We start from the raw sequence: 20,551 nt of genomic DNA, 5'->3' as shown, positions 1-20,551 counted from the left end.
TCTGTAGATTTTCTCTTGTTTGTGATTTATTGCCCAACCTCAGTTGCCCTTGAGAAGGTGGGAGTAAGTTGCCTTCTTGAATCATTGCAGTCCTACAGTACAGGGTGTACAGAGCAGCAGAGAGCCAAAGTCAATTATCACACTGTATTGAGTGAAAATTAGTGGGTCTCTGGTCAACGGAGTGAGAGGAGCAACTAAAAACATTGTTGCTCCTCTTGAATTCAATCTGTTAGAACATGCAAGCTTATGTGGGCTAAGAGTAAATGGGGTCAGACTAATCTGGTCACATCACCCCAATGTTCCAGCAACCTTCCAACAGTCTTTATTCCAACCCATCCGCAATCAAGCTCACTTGTGAGGTTGTTGAAGACTAGAGTCTCTGTAATCAGTGAATAGAAACAAAAGTCAACACCCTGGCAAAGAGCCTTCAACTCACTGACCCAGATTTTATAAACCACCCTTCAAGCCAAAACAGCCTCACATAATACTTCAGTTCTTGAGTAAAGAATGTCAGGGAACCTCTCCAGAGATTTTGCAAGGATTTAGTCAGTTCACTGACAATGGCAGGCATTGGCACAGCAAAACACTGGAAAACACAAACACTGGGCACTGGTACACTGAAGCACCAAGCACATGCACACAAGGAGATGGGATAGCACCATACCAGTACATTGGTGAACTGTGACACTAGTACACTGCACATTGGCTCACCAGGTACTATGACAGTGGTCATGGGTGAACCCAAACAATGGGCACTGACATATAGTAAAGAAACAGCATCAACCTAAGATGAACTCTGGTGTGTGAGGGATCAGAGACACTAGCAAACAATGAATACTGCCAAATTATATCGTCCCATCTAATGGCTCAGCTTCCTGGGATCACCTTGGCACTAAGATGCTAATCAGGAGTCATCCTCAAGAGACTGGTTTAGGGATTGGAAGTGCCTGGTTTGTGCATTTGGGAGAGGTGCACATTGGGACTTTACTCTACTAGTGGGCTGTGAACATAATGCGGCCAAGCAACTGGGTATTCCGTTTCTCTGGAAGAACCCCCCCTCCCTATCCTCAAAATTCCCATTCAAAAAACTGTTAACTTAGAAAACCATGGCACATAATCAAGGGTGGGCATCATGTAACATCTAACAAAATGTAATACCCGAGGACAAACAGAGCCTCACTCAACAGCTTTGAGCAAGGCATCCCTTCCTAACCAGCTGAGTTATGTTGTGCTCTATAGAAATTTGCTCCGATGATATCAATTCACATTTCAAAATTCAGAACATGATGTAACTTCTCTCTGCTCTGGTGCTCTGCCACCTTTCACAGTGGAGGAAACAAAACTGCACAATTTTAAGCAGGGAGGCTGAAAACAAAATCGCTCTCTATTTTCAAACTGTCTGTGTTTGCAATCTGTATCACACCTGGCTCATATCTGAACACCTTTTCAAATACTAAAGGCATGAAGCAATTAGAAATATGGATCATTTGTAAGTTAAATGAAAGATTTTTTTTTAGTCTCAGGAGCAAGGTAACATCCTACTCATGCATAAAATCAGAAGGTGCATCCAGCAGACTGGCTCTAAAGTTATAAAATGCACTCACTTGGATATCGTGACTCCTTTTGTTTCCAAGTCCAAATTTATGTGGGAAAAGCTCAATTCCTACACTTTTCCTTTCCCCTTAAGGTTTCCTCTGGTGCAAAGTGCCTCAACCACCTGGTCCTCCTTTGACCTATCACAGTGACTGCTGTCAGTGGCCATGGCTTTAGATCACCCATGGGACTGTTGCAGCCAGATGTTTCCAGCAGATGCCAAGGCCACACTAACACACTCGTCGCCTGTCCCTCCACGTATGACAGTAAAAGAGGGGCAGCTTTGGTGCAAGTCATTGAGACCAATCCTTGGTCCAAAAGATCTCTTAGACCACCAATTTCACCCCTCCTAAACTGGTGTTGCTTTGTGGCATGCAGAGACTGCTGCAGAATATTTTTAACCTACAGGGGTCCTACCCATAATAAATAGACAACAAAGGGCAACTTTAAGCTGCTTTAGTGAATTAAGCCAAGCCTGAGAAAGAGACTGTCCCCTCAGCTAAAACAAAGACTAGATGCAGACTAAACCTGCTTCATTCCTTCCCCAAGTGATGCATCCAAAGTGCCTGTTGCATCAGTATCAAGCCCTGCATTAGCTTTAGCTCTGGCTGTATTTTTACTCTTCTCCTGACTCCAGTGTGAAACTATCATGCTGTCAAACTATCCCTTTTTTACCAGTCCCTCTCCCTCTCTCTCTCTCATTAACCCAGGGTATAGCAAGCTGTTGCAGCCCAGCACAGTCAGCCAGCTATCAGGGCTGCTGCCTCACAGCACTAGCAACCAAGTTCAATCGTGAGCTACAGCGCTGTCTGTGTGGAGTTTGAATGCTATCTCTGTGATCGTGTGGGTTTCCCCTGGGTGCTCCAGTTTCCTCCCACATCCCAAAGAGATGTGGCTTACTGTTAGGTTAATTGTCCACAGTAAGTCAAACCTAGTGTGTAGATGAATGGAAGAATCCGGTGGGAGTTAATGCGAATGAAAAGAGAATCGATTGCAGGGAAAATGGTACTGCTCTGTGAGCTGGCATAGACTGGATGGGCCAATTTGTCTCCCATGTCATAAAGAAATCTGTAAATATTGAAGGAAGACGAATGACACTGTTTCAGAACAACCTCACACCCAACTTGATCAATAGGAAAATCTCAGAGATCTTTCATTGCAAGTATTCCATTAGCTCCAGAGTGTTTTGCAACTCTCCTGATCACACAAACTGCTAAAGAAATGGGGGCTCATGGTTTCACCTGGGTAACCTTAACACAAATAAGACCTGTCTAGCTTTGCCTCTCCCAATAATCAACAGACCACTTGGTATTGTTAACCAGTGCGACTGAGGTTCATTACAGGAATGGCCAAAATCAAACCTAACTGCTCAGGAATTGCTGTCTTCACAAGGAGAACTGATGGTACAAAATTACTGAATGGTTACAGAACATATGGTGGACATTCAGCCCAAAGTTAGTGTCACACTGTGCAAGAACCAGGCAACCCTCTCCCATAGCTCTGCAACTTTTTCTTTCCCTTTTGAACATCATGATTGAACTGACCTCCACTACTATCTCAACAGAATGTTCCAGACCATAAGCACTCACTGCTTGAAAGCAAAAATGTTTCCTCATGTCACCTTCCATTCTTTTGCCATTCACCTTCATTCTCTGTCCCCTGATTCTTGACCCTTTTAACAATGAGAACTGTTCATCTCAGTCTTACTCCATCTGTATCCTTCATAATTTCGGATTTTCTTGCAACTTCCTCTGCTCTAAAGAGAATAATCCCATCTTCTCCAATGTATCATCTCTTCAGCATCCCTTCTAAAACCTTAACATCTTTCCCAAAGTGTAGTGCCCAGAACTGCAGACATTATTTCAAGAATGTTATATTGAACAATTATATAATACTAGACAATATTCTAGTACTTCATAAAGGTTCAATATAACATCCTTGTCCCCTTCCTTTGGAGATCTTTCAAAAATTCCTAACAAAAAGAGTAATTGCCAGATAATATAATCAGTCTTGATACAGTGAAATACAGGGAACAAGGAAAATGCATGAGCCAGATTTAAAAACCTAGAGGGATACTGTCAGCCACAACTCAGTGCATAGTGCTCCCACCTCTCTAAATGAGCTTTTTGCAAAGGGCAATTAAACACACACACACACACACACCACTGGCCTTCTCTCTTCCCTAGTACCCAGCTGCATCAGAACCTTATCCAATCTTCCTCAAGAAAGAAATTACTGGACCCATCACAGGCTCAAGAGACAGAACCTGAGCCTTCAGTGGTCTCAAGTGCCCTCTGGAGTATCAGCCATTCAACTGATGTCAATGCCAAGGAAGGGGTTAATGAGAAGTATTTATTTTTCCATGAAAGAAGAAGAAATCATCTGAGCTTAAATTTCAATAGTCTATTACGTGATTTTTGGCAGTATGTCATAAATTTATGACTAATGCATCTAATGTACTAAAAAATCCACCCATTCTTTACAAAGGTGCCCTACAGCAATAAATCAGAGGGAATTTCAGGGGGAAAAAATGCCCACATTGTATAACGGAGGTCTCATGTCAATGCTACAGTAACAGTTTCCATCCCAGTGATATAATGAAGGCACTGTAGAGGCTTAAAGCGGACCTCACCCATTCAGAGTGAGAGAGGTCTATTTATAACTAAGACAACTGTATTGCCCCCCTACAAAAAAAACTATGATAGCCAGGCAAGGGGTTCAAGAGGATTTCATTAGACAAATGAACAATCATTCTTAATACGAAGGGTGGGGGCCAAAATCATTGGTGGTGCCAACCCCACCCACCTATAGCTTCCCCACACCCTGCTCTCATGGTTCCTCACAAAGGGCTGCGTAGCCTTTTTGGCTTCTTGATAAGTCAAAATACTGTTTCATCATCTCAATACAGATAGTGAAATGGTAGCATGTTGGAAGAGGGTCAGAAGGAAATTGGTGCCCACAGAAGCCATGTGCCACCATGCTGGCATATTCAACAATACACATTGGCACAACAAATTTTGCCAGGTAGCTTTCTGCTGACACTCTGGCAAGGAAGGTGACATTTACACATTGGAAGCGTTTCCACCTCCCCACCCCTGCCATTTCTGGTAAAAGAAACCTCTTCTACCACTTTCCCACATCACCCTGAAGATCCTTTCACGTGCACACTTTGCTTTGCACTTGCTTTTAAACAAGAACCCTGCTTCTGTCAGAAGATCAACCCCCTGGTCCTACATTTGGCTGTTAATTCTTGAGTCAGAAGGACATCTCCCCTGCAGGCAATATGGAAATCTGATGTAAATTCCTGCATGCCTAATATTCTATCTGCCAATGGATTCTGGTTGAAAGCACAATAAAACAAACACACCTACCTCTCTCTCTCTCCTAGTTTAATAATTAATCCCTTGCAGCTGTTAAAGTTGTTGTCCCTCTTCACGGACCCAACTCACCAAGATTTCCCATCAAACAGAGAAAGCAGCAATTTTACAAACAGCTCAAGCGCAACAAAGTCAAGTTTAAATCTGTGCAATTACCATGAGAGCCGGTTTCACCAGGACACTGTTTTTGCCATGCAGAAGAATTTCCAAAGCATCCTATCAGGCACTGCTATTAACAGCAAACCTGCACTTCCAGAATGTGAGCGTGTCAGTACATAAACCTTCACAAAACAGTCCAAAAGAGTTAAATACTCCCAAGCACTCGCTCTCTTGGGCCACATTTACAAGTCACAGAGCTTTCAAGAATTCCTCAATATCTTGACGTGAGCTCACAGCAGCAGAGCCCTGGATTTGTTTTTCTTGTATTAAAAATAGCAATCCCACCCCAACCCCCACCCACCCCTCACCTCCCACAGGCCATTTACCTGAGGCACAACCTCTGTTCCTGGGGCTTGCTGCAAGGACGACATTCTACAGTCTGCAAGGCTCCGTAGATGTTTTTTCTTCCCTCTCTCCCTTCCTTCCTCACACCCCACCAAGAAGCAAAGTGGAACACTGAATGTCTGTCTGTGGAGCAGTACAAAGTGCGTTTGTAAGGCGGCTGTGCTGCTCCAGTACTGGAGAGCAGTGTCAGGCTTGGCCTCTCTGCTTCAGTGCTTGCACTCTGCCAAGAAAACACTTCTGTCCACACAACCATTACCCTGGCACACAAGGAAGCTGAGGAAATTGGCTGATAAGGTATCCTCTCCCAAGAAACAGCAAGAGAAATCCATAAATTAAAAATCAATCAACCAATAAAGAAATAATTCTTACTTTTTGTGGTTACATCAATAATTCCATAGTTATGTCAGCAACATGTTGGACATTCTAACTAAATCTTCATTCTAACTGTAAGAATAAGTTTCCCTCACAAAAACAATAGTGGAGTCGGTCCAAATGCATTTATAATTAATATAAGTGCAACATTTATAGGTTAAATTAAGTGTTTAACTTTAGCTGAGACTTTGAAGGAAAATCCACGTAATGTTACAAAAATATACATTCTTCTATATTTATTGAATGCCTGAGAACAAGATGAGGGATCTGCATTACTCCTCTTGCCCGGGTATTTGGGGACTTTAGTAAAAGGTACCTGGCAATAGCAGTTTGTTTACCAGCCAAAGAAGAGTTGTTGAAAAGAACTGCCAGATGAAAAGGACAAATCCTAGACCCAAATGATACCTGCACATCACTGTCACCCCGGTAGTTTTTATAAGTAACTGGACCTTGGAATCAAATCCTGGGGATTCTTACATTGGGGTCTATCACCCCTTTGTATTTTCAAGAGCAGGGCAAAGTCTGAACACTGATACTGTGTGAGGCAGCATCCAGTTTATCCAAACACGAGTTTCAAGTTAAGCTATTGTGGCATTCTCTCTGCTCACTTGTAACATGGAGGGCAAAGTATTTCATCCAAATAGACAGAGTTATTTGACTTCACACCCTTCAGCAGCAGAAATCATCTCCTGAGTGCACAAGTCCTCAATGTTACTTTGACATAATCATTTGTGAGCCATTCTCAAGAAAGGGAAGAACAGGGATGTCATTGCAACATGGTTGCCTCCAAGCCACACATCATCCTGATGAGTACAAGCTGTAATTTCTTCATCATAGGAGCAGTACAGTAGAATTCTCAACATTATCCCACTAGCACAAGCTGAAAAGTAGGAGATCCCAAACTATGGGATCACCCCTCATAAAAGGCCTTACAAACTTGTTGATCAGTGGGCTTTGCCACGAGGAGATCCTGAGAAAAGTACATTTGTGTTTTCCATTATGCCCCTTAGACCCGCCAGACTCCCATACTCACATACTCTCTGTCAGCATTCCAGTGACACCAACTCACTTGACACAATTCATTCTGTGTGGTGCCAGTTTTGGGCAGCTGGTAAATAATACTGGTGATAGATGGGTCCTTGAGGTTGGCATGGACATGATGAGCCAAAGAATCTGTTTCTATGCTAAATAACTGTTATAACACAATCACATTTTGGATGGAAGTTTTTTTTTAAATTTCAACTATATTGATGCCACATTCATTAAAGATCTACAGCCTCCTCCTGTCACAACACACCACCACCTTCCCCATCCTCAACTCTTCAGTGATAGGGTATCCCACTCATTAGACTCATATATGCAACATTCACAATGATCATCCTGGTTTCCCTTTTGACAGCCCTGCCTAATGAGCCAATACTGAATACATATCTGGGCTTGTGATAGTCTAGAGCTGAGATCACTGCTAATCACCAGAACCTCACCTTCTGACTTCTGGCCCAATGTTCTTATCAAATCCTCAGGCACTTCCTATGTGCTTATTAATAACTCCTGCACATTGACCATGCTGTCATATCAGGATTAATGGTCACTCCCAAATCCTTTTTCTTTCTAGCCACACCTGCAATAAATTTATTGTTAGCCTGTAAATATGTTCACCTAAGAATAACCCACTCTAAAGTATAAACATTCAGCCATCCTACTGATGAAATCTATTGCACCTTTTTTTAAGATCGCCATTTGCCTCCCCACTTATAATTCAATGCTGCAGGTTTACTTTGGATCCAGGTAGACTGTCCATCATCATTCTTAAGATCCACTTCAGCTCAAAACAGAAGCTATCAAATGTAAGCCGTAGTGGGAGCTCAGAGCATTGCCATCGTGGCTCCGGATATTAGTGTTCAAAGGGACTAGCTGGACATTACTACTGAGTGCCAGTAGATCCATGGATCATGAACCAATTGTAGCCTCTCAGGATGATGGCATTTATTATTCACCATTCCACCTGTGCCAGTCTGGTCTCCAGCCCAGAAAAGCAATCTGAAGCCAAGGCTTCCTGGGTCCATAGCTCCTTGCACTCATCTTTCAAGACCATCTGCAGCCTCCTCGTCCTCTGCACTTCCACCAATCGGAGCAATGGGACTGACACAAGGAGATGGGAACCAAGAACATCCTCAATTTCCAAATGTTTGATTTATGAATTTTTGTTATGATGTTGTTAATTCTTCAAGGTTTGTATCTTTGACTTACATATTTAATTTTTTCTATACTGGTGAGTGTGGCATCCTCTGTCCATAGGAATTCTTTGTACCAAAAAATACTAATAATGGCACATAGCCCAGCCTTTTTTGATTAACAAAATATTGCTAAGCAAAATGTTTTCCAGGAACGCAACCCTTTTTGTAAATTGAGGAATATCTACAGAAATCTCCTACCTGTTCAACAGTTCCACGCATCCTGTCCCATCAGACAGGAGATACCAGAGCATCAAGGATTGTTAGGATGGGAAACAGCTTCTTTCTCCAGGATGTAAGCCTACTAAATTCCCTGCCACCACCCAGGTCTCATCATGTATGAAACATCAATAGCATTATACTGTTTACTTTTTAAATTCACATCGTAAATGTACCTTATGCTAAATATCAATCTTCTGGAATATATTTTATTATTTGTTAATTTATTTGTGGTAATATTTTATGTGTCATGTGTGTTACATGTACCGTGTTGTGTACCTTGGTTGGAAGAACGTTGTTTCATTTGGCAGTATACATGTATTAAGTTGAACAATAATAAACTTGAGCTATAGCTGGTGCAAGTATGGTTTTAGTCATGAATGAGTGCACAGACGTTGAAGCGCTGGCTTTTGTTCAGTAACTGCATTCAAACATATGCCAAGGTGAGGAATAGAGATAATGAAGCCGTGGACTGAACTGAAATGGGAATACGTTTCCCAAAATAGCAGTTGGTCTCAGACAGCCTGAAGGTGGGCAGCATGGTCAATCCAGCAATACCTGGTAATGATGAGAATATTAACTGCAACACAACAGAGACTTATCTGGAGAAATATTCTGATTGGCCAGATGTTGATGGAGGCTTGGGAGCTGGTCATCAACAGAAAGACAACCAGAGGGAAGGAAACAACATGCATCACCAAGCAAGTCTTTCCTTGTGGCCTGTTGAACATTCAAATCACTCAAGTTTGATAAGTCTCTGCAGAATGTTTTAAGCTAACAACTATTACACAGTTTACAGAAGCTCTTGTCAAAGGCAGCAGTTGCCAATGCATTGTGTGAAGCCAGTGGCATGTGTTTATCCATCTGAAATATTTTTAGCAGTAGTGTAGAACGTTACCAAACCAGTCCACACCGAAAGAGACAGGATTCCTTTCAACTTTCCTCTCTGTCTAACTGGGCTCTACTTCAAAGCTGTTCGCTCTACAATTCTTATGCTTTGTTTCCAACTAACAGTTGCCTTGGAGGTTAAATATAAAATAATTAATTGGTTTTGCAACACTGCTTAAAGTAAGCATTCAAATACTTCTCATTTCACTCGTTGTTGTTGTCTAAGACATTGTGTTGTATTAAACACCATTTCATATCTGATTTTCTCCAACTGTTTCTCATCAGAACTGAATCCATTTGCACAAAGCTACCCTCAACCCTGCACCTCTCCCCTGATCTGTCCTTTATTCCATAAATAACCAGTCAAATTTCAATTACTGTAACTACTCTCCTGATTGTGACTTGAAAGTGAAGTCAAATTATGTCTTTCAGCACTGAGTTTGAGCAATTAATATGGTGAGGAAAACTGCAGGGGCTGCACCAGACTTGGGAATTCAACCATATGGAAAGAAGGGAGACGGAAGGAGAAGGGTGATGGAGTCATACAGGTAAAAGAGGCCTTTCAGTCCACCCTATCTGTAATGATCATCAAGCACCCATTAATTTTACATGAATGTCTGCATATATGTCCACATATTTTTTTATCAACTCCCTCCAGATTCTGACACTCACCTACACACCAGGTGTAATTTACAGTAGCCTACCAGTCAAACAGACAGAACTGCAAAGAAGGAGAAAGTTCTACAATCCTGTGGTTCTGGTGAAACTGCAAAATTAAAAGTTAACACAAAAAAATTTTGCAATTTTTACAATGAATATTGTACAGTATTTTTAAAGAATCAATTTCACTTTGTAAAGTTTTGCTTAGAATCTTTTGTAATGAACATTTACACAGGGCATCCTTGCATCTGACACATTATCTGCAAAATAGGAAAAATGAACCCATGGAAAGCATCTGGCTCAGGTGATGTACCTGGATGAGTACATAATCAATTAAATAATCAGCTAGCTGGAGTGTCTATTTACATCTTCAACCTCGTGCTTTGGCAGTCTGAGGTACCCAACTGATTCAAGCAGGCTTCAATCATTACCCTGTCCAAGAAGGACAGGATACCTGCCTCAATGACTATCATCCAGTAGTACTGTACATCCACTGTGATGAAGTACCATGAGAGGCTGGTCATGAAGCATATCAACTCCTGCCTCAGAAGCCACTTGGATCCACTCCAATTTGCTTATCGTCACAACAGGTCTACAGTAGATGCTATTTCATGGTCCTTCACTCAGCTCTGGAACATCTGGACAATGAAGATGCATACATCAGGTTGCTTTTCATTGACTGCAGCTCAGCATCTCCTCAAAACTCATCACTAAGCTCCTAGGCCTGTATGACTGATTTCTCAACTTCCTCACTGGCAGTCCTCAGTCAATTTGGATTGGTAACAACATCTCCTGCATGATCTCCATCAGCATAGGTGCACCATAAAGCAATGTCTTTAGCCCCCTACTTTACTCACTTTATACTTATGACTGTGAGGTTAAGTACAGCTCCAATGCCATACTTAAGTTTGCTGATGACATCACTGTTGTAGGCCAAATCAAAGATGGTGACAAATTGGCATGTAGGAAGGAAATTGAAAATCTGGTTGAGTGGTGCCACAACAACAATCTCTCACTCAACACAAGCAAAACCAAAGAGCTGATATTTGACTACAGGAGGAAAAAGCCAGAGGTCCATAAGGTAGTCCTCTCATTAGAGGATTGGAGGTGGAGAGGGTCAGTAGCTTTAAAATTCCTTGGTGCTTTCATATCAGAGGATCTGTCCTGGGTCAAGCACATAAGTGGCATCACAAAGAAGGCATGACAATGTCACTACTTTCTCAGAAGTTTGTGTAAATTCAGCAAAAACTTTGACAAAATTCTATAGATGCACAGTGAAGAATAACACCAATGCCCAGGAATGGAAAAGTCTATAGAAAGTGGGGGATACAGGCCAGTCGATCACAGGCAAAGCCCTCCCCACCACTGAACATATTCACATCGAGCACTGCCATGAAAAAGCAGCATCCATCATCAAAGACCCCCACCATCCAGGCCATGCTCTCTTCTCATTACTATCATTGGACAGGAGGTTCAGAAGCATTAGACCCCACACCACCAGCTTCAGGAACAGTTATTACCTCACAACTATCAGGCACATGAATGGGTGTGGATGACTTTACTCATTATACAGTGCCTTGAAAACATATTCAGCCCTCAACACTTTGTTCACATTTTAATGAATATTAAAACCAGGGATTTTGATCAATTTAACTGAAAATTTTTATTTGTGAATCAGATGCTTTTTTTTACCCCTCCCCACAGTAGAGCCCCAAAAAACAGGGAAAATTGTAAAGCATAAAAAACTAAAAATTCAAAAAGTGAAATATCAGCAGTATTAGATTTACACCACAGATATTGCTAAAAAAAGACATATCCTTGGCCATAAAGACTTGCTTATTCCTCCTTGCAAATACTTTTTACAAGGCATTGTACTCTAATTCCACGATCTACAGACTCACTTTCAAGGACTACACAACTCATGTTCTCAATATTATTTATTTTTTTATTTGCACAATTTGTCTTCTGGTTGTTTGTCAGTCTTTGTTTATGTATAGACATACAAACAAGCTGGATGAACTCAGCAGGTCGGGCAGCATCCGTGGAAATGAGCAATCAACGTTTCAGGCCAAGACCCTTTGTCAGGACTGGTATTGAGGCCTGAAATGTTGACTGCTCATTTCCACGGATGCTGCCCGACCTGTTGAGTTCATCCAGCTTGTTTGTACATTTTGATTTGACCACAGCATCTGCAGTGTACTTTGTGTTTGTTTATGTATTGTTTTTGTAAATTCAATTGCATTTCTTTATTTTCCTGTAAGTACCTGCAAGAAAATGAATCTCAAGGTAGTCTATGGTAACATACCTGTAGTTAGACAATAAATTTACTTTGAACTTTGGGAGCACATGTTTAATCATTTCCTCTACTTACCCCCTTGGTTTGAGGTAACTTCCTGTACTTTGTATATCCTAACTTGACAGACTAGGAAGAGGGTCATTGGCCAAGACCAAAAATGAAGAGAATGTCAGGAAAGGACAGGGCAGTAGATTGTTCTTTTGCTTTTCACCTCTGTGACCGCTTTCAAATCCAAAGCAAATTAAAGGGTTAAAAATCACTATTCTCTGCTACACAGATACACAAATGTGGTCAGCCTACATCCAGCAATGGGCACAATCGCAGGATAGAAAGACACATATTATTCAACAAGGAGGCTGCCTCAGGAAGCCTGCTGTCACAATGCAACAGCACCACAGCTTAATGAGGTACACAATTGTCAGTTTCAGTGGATATTAGAACAGGTTAAAAACCAAGTACATATATGAATCTTGCCATACCTGTGCTAGGAATGTGCAATGCCAACAGTGAATGGAAGATCTTCCATGTCTGGTATTGAGCAGTACTCTTATTTTAATAAGATGCCTAGCCATATAAGCAGTTCTTGAAGGAGGAAACTGCTATTAAGCGCTTATGGGGGGGGGGGGGGGGGATCCTAGATCTCGGGGGAGGCCATGTAGCTGAAGGTGCGAGCCCCAGAGGTAAAGCAATTATAGTCAGGGATGATCAACAGGCCAGAACTGGAGTAGCTCAGAGATCCCAAAAGGATGTAATCACTTGGAGTATAACTATATGAAAATCATGCTGCACAAATGTTGAGAGCTCTGGCAGAACCATACCTGCAATTCTGAGCCCAACCTTGCCCTCTGTATTCAAAGGAGAAATTCCTTTTCTATAGTCTGTAAAATGTAAAGTCACAGATACAGCAAGGGTCATTTAACCCACAAGATTTGTGCCAACCGTCAAGCACCCATTTTTACACTAATGCGATCCTAACCCATTTTATTCTATCTATCTTCTTATCAATTCTCCCAACATTCTACGAATCACGTACACACTAGAGGCAATTAACAATATCAACCTGTATGTCTTTGGGTTGTGGGAGGAAAGAGGATGGGCTGGAGCTTTTGGAAAGCATCAAGTTGGATAAGTCACCGGGCCCGGATGAGATGTACCCCAGGCTACTGTGGGAGGCGAGGGAGGAGATTGCTGAACCTCTGGCGATGATCTTTGCATCATCAATGGACAGGCGAGGTTCCAGAGGATTAGAGGGTTGTGGATGTTGTTCCCTTATTCAAGGAGTAGAGATAGCCCAGGAAATTATAGACCAGTCAGTCTTACTTCAGTGGTTGGTAAGTTGATGGAGAAGATCCTGAGAGATAGGATTTATGAACATTTGGAGAGTCATAATATGATTAGGAATAATCAGCATGGCTTTGTCAAGGGCAGGTTATGCCTTACGAGCCTGATTGAATTTTTTGAGGATGTGACTAAACACATTGATGAAGGATGAGCAGTAGATGGAGTGTATATGGATTTCAACAAGGCATTTGATAAGGTACCCCATGCAGGGCCTATTAAGAAAGTAAGGTGGCATAGGATCCAAGGGGACATTGTTTTCTGGATCCAGAACTGGCTTGCCCACAGAAGGCAAAGAGTGGTTGTAGATGGGTCATATTCTGCATGGAGGTCAGTGACCAGTGGTGTGCCTCAGGGATCTGTTCCGAGACCTCTGCTCTTCATGATTTTTATAAATGACCTGGAAGTGGAAGTGGAGGGATGGGTTAGTTGTTGTGGGTAGTGTGGAGGGTTGTCAGAGGTTACAGCGGGATATTGACAGGATGCAAAACTGGGCTGAGAAGTGGCAGATGGAGTTCAACCCAGAAAAGTGTGAGGTGGTTCATTTTGGGTAGGTCAAGTATGATGGCAGAATATAGTATTAATGGTAAGACTCTGGGCAGTGTGGAGGATCAGAGGGATCTTGGGGTCTGAGTCCATTGGACGCTCAAAGCTGCTGCACAGGTTGACTCTGTAGTTAAGAAGGCATATGGTGTATTGGCCTTCATCAATCGTGGGATTGAGTTTAGGAGCCGAGAGGTAATGCTGCAGGACCCTGGTCAGACCCCACTTGGAGTACTGTGCTCAGTTCTGGTCGCCTCACTACAGGAAGGATGTGGAAACCATAGAGAGGGTGCAGAGGAGAATTACAAGGATGATGCCTGGATTGGGAGCATGCCTTATGAGAATAGGTTGAGTGAACTCGGCCTTTTCTTCTTGGAGCGACGGAGGATGAGAGGTGACCTGACAGAGGTGTACAAGATGATGAAAGGCATCAATCGTATGGATAGTCAGAGGCTTTTACCCAGGGCTGAAATGGTTAACACGAGAGGGCACAGTTTTAAGGTGCTGGGGAGTAGGTACAGAGGAGATGTCGGGGTAAGTTTTTTTTTACACAGAGAGTGATGAGTGTGTGGAATGGGCTGCCAGCGACAGTGGTGGAGGTGGATACGACAGGGTCTTTTAAGAGACTCCTGGATAGCTACATGGAACTTGGAAAGATAGAGAGCTATGGGTAACCCTAGATAATTTGTAAGGTAAGGACATGTTTGGCACAGCTTTGTGGGCTGAAGGGCCTATATTGTACTGTAGGTTTTCTATGTTTCTATGAAACTGGAGCACCCAGGGGAAACACACGCAGTCAAACGGAGAACATGCAAAATCCACATAGACAGCACCCCAGGTCAGGATTGAACCTGGGTCTCTGAAGTTTTGTGGCAGCAGCTCTAATTACACCATGGTGATGCAGTGAATGAAGAGGGGAGAGAGGGGTGGGAGTTGGGAGAGAAGACATAGGTTTATTTGATAGTTTCCTGGGGTGACAAAAAGGAAAAAGTGCAGATGCTAGAAATCTGAAATAAAAATAGAAAATGACGAAAACATTCAATAGATCAGTGTCCGTGGACAGAGAAACAGTGTTAATGGCTCAGAACTGTGAATGTTAACTCTGTTTATGTTTCCACAGACCACTGCTTGAGCTGCTGAGTATATGCAGAAATTCTGTTTTTATTCCTAAGTCATCATTTGGGGAAAGACTGGAAAAGGATGACCTACCTTCAATGTGGTTTGGGAGAATGAAAGGTAATGAAATTTAAAACGCAGAAGTTTGAAAGGCTGAATGACAAGCGGTTATTTCCCCTGGTGAGAACATTTAGAATTGAGGTCATGGTCTCAGCATAAGGGTCTAGCCATCCATGCATGACTGAAATGAGGAGATGCTTCTTTGGAATTCTATCCCAGAAGACATTCGGTTGTTGCATATATTCAGGGTTGACATCAACAGATTTTTGGACATTAAAGGAATCAAGGAATGAGGACTGGACTTGATCATGAGGATTAGCTCTAATATGGAATGGCAGAGGAGGCGTAAGAGGTTGAGTGGATTATTCCTGTTCTTATTTCGCAAGCAGTAAGTTGCAATAACCAGAAGGTACCCGCACTCAGACTGAAACTGGAGCTGAAAAACATGAGTATTTCCTTATCTTCCTTATCACTCATTAAAAAGGTGACTTATCAACCACATTCAGCAGAATTGGCAAACAAACAAATCTATAAGCTGCACAAGCAACAACTTGCAAAAATGACAATCAGCTTCATCGTGTGGACAAAATGCCAAGGAAATGCTCCACATGGGTTTGGTTACATAAATGAAGCATCAATCATATCCAGCAAGGGAAAGCAAAACCACTACCAAGCACATCTTTCCCTCCTCCCCTCTTTCTGCTTTCCGCAGGGATCGCTCCCTACGCAATTCCCTTGTCCATTCATCCCCACCATCCCTTCCCACCGATCTCCCTCCTGGCACTTATCCTTGCAAGTGGAACAAGTGCTACACCTGCCCTTACACTTCCTCCCTCACCACCATTCAGGGCCCCAGTCAGTCCTTCCAGGTGAGACGACACTTCACCTGTGAGTCAGCTAGTGCAGTATACTGCATCCGGTGCTCCTGGTGTGGCCTTTTATATATTGGTGAGACCCGACGCAGACTGGGAGACTGTTTCGCTGAACACCTACGCTCTGTCCGCCAGAGAAAGCAGGATCTCCCAATGGCCACACATTTTAATTCCACGTCCCATTCCCATTCTGATATGTCTATCCATGGCCTCCTCTACTGTCAAGATGAAGCCACACTCAGGTTGGAGGAACAACACCTTATATACCAGCTGGGTAGCCTCCAACCTGATGGCATGAACATTGACTTCTCTAACTTCCGTTAATGCCCCTCCCCTTCTTACCCCATCCCTGATATATTTAGGTTTTTTTTCTCTCTTTCTACCCATCACTCTGCCTGTTCTCCATCTCCCTCTGGTGCTCCCCTCCCTCTTTCTCCCTAGGCCTCCTGTCCCATGATCCTTTCCCTTCTCTAGCTCTGTATCACTTTTGCCAATCACCTGTCTGGCTCTCAGCTTCACCCCACCCCCTCCGGTCTTCTCCTATCATTTCGCATTTTCCCCTCTCCCCCACTACTTTCAAATCTCCTACTACCTTTCCTTTCAGTTAATCCTGACGAAGGGTCTCAGCCCGAAACATCAACAGTGCTTCTCCTTATAGATGCTGCCTGGCCTGCTGTGTTCCACCAGCATTTTGTGTGTGTTAGTTGAAGGGAAAGCAAAAGACCATGCAAGATATTAAACAACAGTGCAGACCACAGGGGATTTGTAGGTCAGGGTTCAAGGGTGTCAACATTGCAAAACCTACTGTCCCCAACCCTGCTCTTAAGTTCAAGTGCTCCTGCTGCCTGTCTAATCTCCAAAGGTTCATGCCCTCTGATTAAAAAAAAAGCATTCCTCCTCATCCAGGCACACCCTTACCCTGGGACTGTGCTCCATGGTTCAAGATTCCCCATGAGGGGAGACATTCTTTCTGTATCTAAATGGTCAATCCTCTTGAATATAAAAAATGTTTCATTCAGATTACCTCTTATTCTACTTCTGTTTGTTCGTTAAATTTCCTCTCTTCATTTCAATCTCCAGTTTTCCAAATCAGTTTTAACATAGAAAAATGTGAAAGCAGAAAATATTGGCATACAAAGTACATAAACTGGTCCTTGTAGCTCACAACCAGAGAAAACTAGCAAACTGGCCCGATATCAGAACTTGAAAAAAATGCTGAAATCTCTTCAGGGAATAAGATAGAAAACACTTAGCAAAACATGATATTATTGTGCACAACCAATGTCATCAATGGGAAGAAAAACTGCATTTCACAAAATTTTTGGCTGGCAGCATGTCAAGACTCCATGAAGAAGAGCATCATCACCCCCATCAACAAGTAAAAGACTAAAGAAACTTTACTGCAGTTTTGTAGGGCCTTAGTTTGACCACACCTAGTAGAATATGCATAGCTTCTTTGCTCTTTTGCCTGAGGGTAGACATACATGCCTTCAATCAAGTGCACAGATTGCTTGATAAAATAGAAACCAAAAGGATGTTTCTTTTGATGCATTCTCACTCTACACTTTGAGGGAGGGAGGCAAAAGACAGGAAATTATTGGCTAGTTAGCCTCATTTCAGTGGTTGGCAAGAGTCTAGTAGAGGATGGGAACCAGAGTGCCGGGGCAGACAGACTGGTTGTGGGGAAAGATATTGTTCAGCCTACATACAAAGACAGGAATCAAAAAGTTGAGCATGGTGGGAATAATGCTCTGAGTTGCATTTATTTCTTTGCAAGGATTACTTAGCAGATTATTGCTAAGGCAGATTACGTCAGAGCATGGACCAGTTCATGGAATTATGATATTGTAGCCATTAGTGAGACTTGGTTGCAGGAGGGGCAGGACTGCCAGCTCAGTGTTCCAAAGTGTCATTGTTTTAGACATGATAGAGTGGGAGGGATTAAAGGGGGAGGGTTGGCATCACTAGTCAAGGAAAATGTCAGACAGAACAGACTGGAGAGCTCCTCTACTGAGGCTATATAGGTGGAGCTGAGGAATAAGAAAGGCATGATGGGTTAATGGGATTATATTATAGGCCACTTAATAGTCAGTGGGATTTAAAGGAGCAAATTTGTAGAGAAATTACAGACAGCTAAAAGAACATAAGATTGTGATAGTAAGTGATTTTAACTTTCCGTATATTAATTGGGATTCCCATACTATAAAAGGCCTGGATGGGATAGAGTTTGTCAGTGGTGTTCAGGACAGTTTCCTGAATCAGTATATAGAGGTCCCAACTAGAGAGAGTGCCATACTGGATCTCCTATTAGGGAACAAGACAGGGCAGGTGACAGAAGTACAGTATGTGTAGGGGAACACTTTGGATGTAGTGATCATAATGCCATTAGTTTCAAGATAACTATGAAGAAGTATAGGTCTGGTCCTTGGGTTGAGATTCTAAATTGGAGAAAGACCAGTTCTGGTGATATCAGAAAGGATCTGGCACGTGTGGATTGGAACAGGTTGTTTTCTGGAAAAGGTGTGCTTGGTAGGTTTGTGTATTGTGAAGAGTTAATCTTTGTGTGTATCAAATGTCTCCACACCTTGGTCTTGGGTGTATGTAACTAGCTGCAGAAGCTTCGATGGCAACCGTGGGAATGGAACATGACTGTGAGAATACAACTGTGTAAACATTAAAGTCATGTGAACACAGGGGCGGGACTTGTGAAGAGTGGTGGTAAGTGATAATTGTTTCGGTGGTTTGAGTTGGTGCGAATGTATTGGTCCACTTACTACCGCATTCCATGGAGTGGGTATAAAAGAAATCCATCAGCGAGCTTGGGGAAAGTTTACCAGGGCCTCACTGACTGGCTGGGTCGCGAACAGCGCCACAGATAGGTCAGAACAGTTAAGTATTCTAGTTAAGTATTTTAATGCCTGTTCTGTCCTAATAAACAAAGTTTTGAAACAGAAAAAGGGAATTTGTGTCTTTCTGCCTTAAGAGCTGGATCTGCACGTCTTTAGGCATAACAGTGGGAGGCCTGCAAAAATGAAATTTTGAGTGTACAGAGTTTGTACGGTCCTATTAGAAATAAAGGCAAGGCAAACAGATTTAGGGAACCTTGCTTTTCGAGAGATATTAAGGTCCTGGTTAAGAAGAACAAGGTGAATTATAGGCATAGGCAGCAAGGAAACAAATGAGGTGCATGATCTTGGAGTATAAGAAATGCAAGAGAACAGTAAGGAGGGAAATCAGGAGCATTAAAGGAAGGCATTAGGTTGCTCCTTCAAACAAGATAAAGGAGAATGGCAAGGGCTTCTATCAATATATTAAGAGCAAAAAATAGCAAGGGACAAAATTAGTCCACTTGAGGATCAGAGAGGTCATCTATACATGGAGCTGAAAGAGATGGGAGAGATCTCAAATGGACTTTTGTAAATTTTTATTTACTCAGGAAGCAGACGCAGTGTCTATAGAAATAAGGGAAAACAGCAGAGAGGTCGTGGACTGTATATGGATTAAACAGGAGGTGCTTGCTGCCTTGAGGCAAATTAGGATGGATAAATGGCCTGAGCCTGATAAGGTGTTCCCTTGAACCTTATGGGAGGCTACTGGAGAAACTGCAGGAGTCCCAGCAGAGGTATATAAAATGTCTTTGCCATGAGTGAAGTGCTAAATGATTGGAGGTTGGTTAATGTTGTTCCAATATTTAAGAAGGACTTTAAGAATAAACCAGGAAACTAGGGGCTGGAGAGCCTGACGTCAGTAGTGGATAAGTTATTAACAGCTATTCTAAGGGACTGGATATACGAATATTTGAATAGATAAGGACTGATTAGGGATAGTCAACATTGTTCTGTGCATGGTAGGTCATGCTCTTATATGGTTTCTGATGAAGTTACCTCGAAAGTTGAGTTAGAAAAGGCAGTGGATGTTGACGACATGGACTTCAGCAAGGTCCTGCATGGGAGGCTGGTCAACAAGGTGTAGTCACTTGGCATTCAGGATGAGGTAGCAAATTTGAATAGACTTTGGCATCACGGGAGAAGGCAGAGAGTGGTAGTGGAGGATTGGCTCTCTGACTGGGAGGCCTGTGACTAGTGGTCTGCTGCAGGGATTGGTGCCGGGTCCATTGTTGTTTGTCATCTATATCAACAATCTGGATGATAATGTGGTTAAATGTATCAGCAAATTTGCAGATTACACCAAGATTGGGTGTAGTGGACATTGGGGAAGCCTATCATGGCTTGCAGAAGGATTTGCATCAGCAGGAGAAATGGGCTACAAAATAGCAGACGGAATTTAATGCAGACAAGTGAGATTTTGCACTTTGGTAAGACCAACCAGTCTTACACAGTGAACAGTAAGGCACAGAGCTGAGACAAAGGGATCTGGGAATTTGGGTCAATAATTCATTGAAAGTGGTGTCACAGGTAGATAGTTTCATAAAGAAAGCTTTTGGCACATTGACCTTCATAAATCAAAGTATTGAGTACA

At 42.5% G+C, this 20,551-nt stretch overlaps 1 protein-coding gene across 6 annotated transcripts in view; it reads right to left on the bottom strand.

Moving 5' to 3' along the window:
- Positions 1–20,551, bottom strand: part of LOC132384632 (tensin-2-like) — a 259,306-nt gene that overhangs the window by 154,524 nt on the left and 84,231 nt on the right. The window contains exon 1 of one of the 6 annotated variants that reach the window (XM_059955935.1): positions 5,456–5,659. The exons of the other annotated variants lie outside the window; for them this stretch is intronic. Within the exon in view, the coding sequence (XP_059811918.1) occupies positions 5,456–5,500 (45 nt within the window). The 5' untranslated portion in view covers positions 5,501–5,659. Of the gene's footprint in view, positions 1–5,455; positions 5,660–20,551 lie in introns of those variants that run through there. 6 annotated transcript variants of the gene reach the window in all.

This window comes from Hypanus sabinus, chromosome X1 (assembly GCF_030144855.1).
Source record: "Hypanus sabinus isolate sHypSab1 chromosome X1, sHypSab1.hap1, whole genome shotgun sequence".
Taxonomy (NCBI): domain Eukaryota; kingdom Metazoa; phylum Chordata; class Chondrichthyes; order Myliobatiformes; family Dasyatidae; genus Hypanus; species Hypanus sabinus.
This window is presented reverse-complemented; position numbering and strand designations above follow the sequence as displayed.